Source organism: Halyomorpha halys, unplaced genomic scaffold, assembly GCF_000696795.3.
Source record: "Halyomorpha halys isolate HHAL.00 unplaced genomic scaffold, Hhal_1.1 Scaffold703.1, whole genome shotgun sequence".
Taxonomy (NCBI): domain Eukaryota; kingdom Metazoa; phylum Arthropoda; class Insecta; order Hemiptera; family Pentatomidae; genus Halyomorpha; species Halyomorpha halys.
This window is the reverse complement of record NW_027113054.1, coordinates 192,917-198,342: the sequence shown is the minus strand read 5'-3', so window position 1 is coordinate 198,342 and position 5,426 is coordinate 192,917. Positions and strand designations below refer to the sequence as shown.

The window sequence follows — 5,426 nt, the reverse complement described above, 5'->3', positions numbered from 1 at the left end:
GAAACTCGTCACTTACTGATTAAATGTGGATAGTTGTGTACACTTTGTTGGATATTTTCAATATATAATAGTTTTGTGACTGTTGTATTTTATTTCACAGGAACTGATATTACCAGTACACAAAGAAGGCAGCTCATAAAAATTGTTATAGTACAAGAGCCCATGAGGAGAAAAAAGGCAGTTATCTCACCCCAATTTTTGATTACTTTAATGAAAACTATGTATAATTAATAGTCAAAATTGAGGAGTCTGCCAAGAATAGGTAGGGGAAATAAAAAATGGCGGCAGTTTCAAAGCGTTAAAAACATTTTTTTTCATTCAGAGCTCTATATTTTAAAAAGTAGGAACAACATCAGAAAACCTAACAGTGTCATTTAAAGAAGAGTAAATTTGCTAAAATATGAGCCCTAATAGAGTTATTTACGTTAAATAGTTTTCGAGACATAGCTTTTTAAAAAGCAACATTTTATAAAAATGTTGTATGGGACGTACTGAAAGATCAGTAGTTAGTGAATTTATTTTGAAAAATTTATATCTCAAAAACCATTTGACGTACAAATGTCTATTAGCACTCAAATTAAAGTTAGTTTAATGAGCTATAAAGTAGTTTTTATGTTTATCTTCATAGGAGTAATAGTTTACATGAAATTTGCTAAAATAAATTGATTAAACTATTGGACGTATATAGCTCTTTTAGGGCTAATATTTCAGCGAATTTACTCTTCTTAAAATAATGTTCTCGTAGATTTTCTAGTGTTGTTGGTAGTTTTTAAGATATAGAGCTCTGACTGAAAAATTAATGTTTTTTTAAGTTTTTGAAACAGCCGCCATTTTTTATTCCTCCTACCTACACTTGGCAGACTCATCAATTTTGACTAGTTATTATACATAGTTTTCATTAAAGTAATCAAAAATTGGGGTGAGATAACTGCCTTTTTTTTCTTCCCGGCTCTTGTACTATTAACAGTAGAGTAATTATCCCAATGTAAATTATCTCAACTGACTTTGCCACTACAGGCTATAGGAAAACATGTTTTTAAGAAGCTATTGCAAATCTTTATTAATGAATAAAACCATGGTAAGGAACCAAGACATCCTGATGAAGGGTTTAGACCCTTCAAGTTTCATACGGTAGACCTAAGCTCTATTGTTAGCTTGGAAAATAATATTTCCCTCAATATAAGTAAAAGAATCTTCAGTGGTAACAGGAGCTACTTTGGAATCCAAAAACCTCTAGTTAATCATGAGGATAATGAAGATATCACTCTAAAAGATGCTAATCTGTCCTAGTTTCATGGCTGTTTTACAGACATGGACTCTAACAAAGGCCAATATTTGGTCCGATTGAGTTTGGTAACTACTGGAGATGAAGAGACAATACAAAAATATATGAGCTAGTTCAGGAAAATAACATCATCAGGCTTATAAAGATTGGACATCTTCACTGGACTCAACATATTGCCCAGGGAAATAAGGAGATACCATAAGACAAATCCTGGTAGGAAATTTTTAAAAAAGAAAACAGAGCAAAACTCAGATGGGAGGACTACGTAGCACAGGATGGTAGAACACCTGCCAAAAGCTTAGTGTGGAGAACAAAGTCAACATCGGGTAGTATAAGAATAAGAAAATATTTTATAAGGTAAAATTAAGACACCTGATCCAAATTAACAAATATACAGCAAATACTTAATCAGTTTTTTTCTAATCTGTGTATTTTTCTTTTCAACCTTTAACCAGCTTCTCCTTGAATTAGTTCTACAATCCACAACACCTTTACCATTACGAATAAATCTAATTTTATCAACACCTTAGCATATTTCTGAAACTGCCACAATTATATTTTATTTTAATCAATATACATTAACTGATTATATCTAATTACATACAATATAAAATAAAAACCTAAATGATTCCAGCAATAGAGTCAATTTAGAACCAATATGTACCATGAACAAATATTATATGCACAGAGCTTGTATTTATCTAATTAACAAAATATTCGATAATCAATACACATACTTAGTTTGACGCTTCCATCGAGACCTAGCAAAATGTTATCTGACTTAATATCCCTATGAATGACTTGATTACAATGTAAAAATTCTAAAGCTTGAAGCACTTCACGACAGACAGATGCAATTTGACCTTCGTCCATGCAAGTTTCAGTTACCACATCAGTCAACGATCCTCCAGGCAAGTATTCCATAACAACCTGAAATAGGAAAAAAAAATTGAAGCAATTAACTGTTGTACTTATTCCATTAATAGATGTATCTTAGAATCACTAATATCGTCCGTCACCTATATTCGTGCAAATACGGTAAATGGACATATTAAAAATAGTCAAGTTTCTAAATCCTAAGTACTTACCCAGAGCTCTTCAGCTACAAGATAACTATCTAAATAATTTACAACGTTTGGATGTTTGTTCTCCCTCATCACAAGAATTTCATTTATAATAAGCTCCTTCTTTGGCTGCTGAGATAAATTCATCTGTTTAATAGCTACTTCCATCCCCGTTGACGCTTCAATAGCAGTATAAACTGTTCCTGACGCTCTATGCAAGGGAAAATAATGAAAATGAAAGCTTATTTACATATAAATTGTTAAAATAATTTAGTTAATTATTTAAATTAACACAAACAATAATTTTCAAAAATGCAAATTTATATATTGTATAAAGCTAATTACATAGAATGTATGTTTTAAATAAAACAAATTCCTTAAAAGGAGGATGTAAGACATCAAGTAATAATAAAAATTATTAAAAATAAATTATAAAGTAATTTAAGTATACAAAAACTCCACTGCAGTCTCAAAAAGAATAATTTATTTATTAATCTTATCAAATTTTTGCCCATTCTGGCATCATCAGAAGTTACCATGATGAGGTGTTTGGAGTTGGACACCAATTATTTTTTATTGTATACTAATGCCCTGATAATGCCTGAAAGGGCCAAAATTTGGCAAGATCAATAAACAACTCTATCTGAGACTACAATCCAAAAATGAGGTGTTGAAATTTTTGAATAAAAAATATTTTATGGAAGAAATTTCAAAAGGATTAATTGTTAACATATTTTATTCTTACCCTTGGCCAATTTTCTCCATCTTAGTATATTTCCGATTAGGATCACCTACAGTAACTATTGTCCTCAGCCGATCTAAGATTTCATCATCAGTCAATTTTTTCTTCCTAACTGCGGCGGGAGTATGAGGCGTGGTGGTAGCAGAAATCGCAGGGCTGACAGGAGTCTGGGTAGGAATTGTATTATTTTTGTTCCGGTCTAACAAGGCTGGCACCACTGGTGGTACTGCTATAGACCCGTTAGTGGCACGTACTGGTGTAGTAGGTATATCTTCAATAGGTTTTGTATACTATATTACAAAAAAAAAAAAAAATAAAGATCATAATTGACTAGTCGTCAAGATACAATTTTGAATAATAGCTCACTGAAAAGAGGATGAAATGCTGAACATTCCCCTCACTTATTGTATGCAGCTACGATTTTTAATTTTTGACATATTTAAATCTAAATGCAAAACAAATCGAGCATTGCCCCCACCAAATTCAATAAATTATGTTCAATAAATTAAAGGAGTAAACTTCTCCATATATTTTTTTTCCTTGAGTTGTAGAACATCGGTAAAGAAGTTTTACTTCAAAAATAAAAACTTCATCAAAAGGAGAGATAGAAACCATAGAAAATAAAATGATCTGTTATTATAGCTTAGAAATTAATGATCTCTTTTTTTTTTTCTCTTTAAATTGACAACATGAGTTGAATTGTAAAGAAAATAGTTATTTTGGCTTTGAAAAATACTTTAAATACTGCTTTGGACAAAGTATCCAATTTAATTTTATTTTTTTTTCTAAACATAAAATTGTTCTAGTTTTCAGAAAATAAATACCGAATTTTTTACTCTATAATAGGAAAATCCTTGTACAAAAACAGCAGAGTAAGAGAAATGGTTCAACTTTAAAAGATACTGATAGAAATCAATAAGTTATTTAAAAATAAATATGAACAACTATAATTTTATTTTTGATTAATTTTATAACTAGTTGATATTAGCACTAAATATATATTATCTAATAAATGTTAGATGAATATGCTGAAATAATTTGAAAAGCCATTATTGAATTTAATATAATTATGTTTAATTAATAAATTAAATAAAACATAGTTTTTATGAAATTATTCAAAACCAATTAGGTTAAAATTGAAATAGAAAAAAAGATAGATATAAAAAAGGTTACATTTGATTCGGAAAAGGTTTTAATTGACTTGGAAATGCAATAAAATTAAGTGGATTGAAGTCAAATAAGATCAGCAAAAATTTTACATCAAGAACTACTATAAAGGAATACTGCTCATTAACCCATTTTTGTTTTTTATTGAATTATGTTTTTAAAAAAATAGATAAATATAAAAAGTTCCATTCATGTTACAAAACAAAAATTAATATTTAATAAGTAATGAACCATCTGAGAACTTACGATTGATTTTGTCCTTTCAGGCCTTGGAGGAGCAGTGGGAGGGGGTGGATCATCTTCTTGTTCCGAGGATGTAGAGGTGCCAGTAGCCGACGCAGGAAAGTTATTGGGTTCTGTGTCAGGGGTGGACGAAGATGATGGTTGCGACAAGGACTGCGACTGGGCAGAATTTTGTCGCACTGCTGTCCGAAGAGAAACTTCCAGTCCTACTTGCCCACCTAAACAAAAATTTTTTTTTAAAAATGTATCCTATCCTACAGTTCAAAGAATAATTTATTTTAGTATCCATAAAGAGTGAGTAATTTTATGTGTCAACCATACCATTATTTTCAACCCATAGTTTTTTTTTCCTGTTCTCTCAGTCATAATGCATAAAATTATACTGTAGTATATATTTCTCTTGATTAAGAATAATACTTTTTCTTCATAACTGAGCATTATATAACTTTCTTTTTATTTCTATTTCACAGGAACCATTTAATTCAATAATGGATCTAATTCTAAGGCATCATTACTGGATAATATAAATTCTCTTTTCTTGGCATCAATAACAGAACCATTTGTTAATATTCTTCTTGTAACCTCTTTGACGTGTAACCAGCATTTCCGATACCTTTGGCAATGAATACCTTGGTTCTCTGTAAATGATAAATTGGTAGAAGTATACTGAATCTTCTTTCAATTGAATCCCAAAGGTTTATATATTTTTCCCCATTCTTTTAAAAATATTTCAAGATAAATCTTGATATGTGAATCAGGAGAAGCACTCCCCTAGAGTAGACCTTTACTTGTTGGAATAGGCTCGGAAAGATAAGGTCCAACTTTTACCTGGCAGAAGTTCCCTTTACACATTTACCTTATAATTTGAATTAGGCCAGTATTTTTTTTTAATAAACTAATTGAAAAAAATTAAACTTCAAATTAA

The 5,426-nt window shown here is 30.2% G+C and overlaps 1 protein-coding gene across 2 annotated transcripts in view; it reads right to left on the bottom strand.

Moving 5' to 3' along the window:
* Positions 1-5,426, bottom strand: part of Pak (serine/threonine-protein kinase PAK 3-like protein) — a 31,920-nt gene that overhangs the window by 8,910 nt on the left and 17,584 nt on the right. For both annotated transcript variants that reach the window (XM_014428200.2, XM_014428201.3), the window contains exons 5-8: positions 4,505-4,719; positions 3,095-3,381; positions 2,374-2,560; positions 2,023-2,215 (exon numbers count right to left, since the gene is read on the bottom strand). In XM_014428200.2, the coding sequence (XP_014283686.1) occupies positions 2,023-2,215; positions 2,374-2,560; positions 3,095-3,381; positions 4,505-4,719 (882 nt within the window). The remainder of the gene's footprint in view (positions 1-2,022; positions 2,216-2,373; positions 2,561-3,094; positions 3,382-4,504; positions 4,720-5,426) is intronic.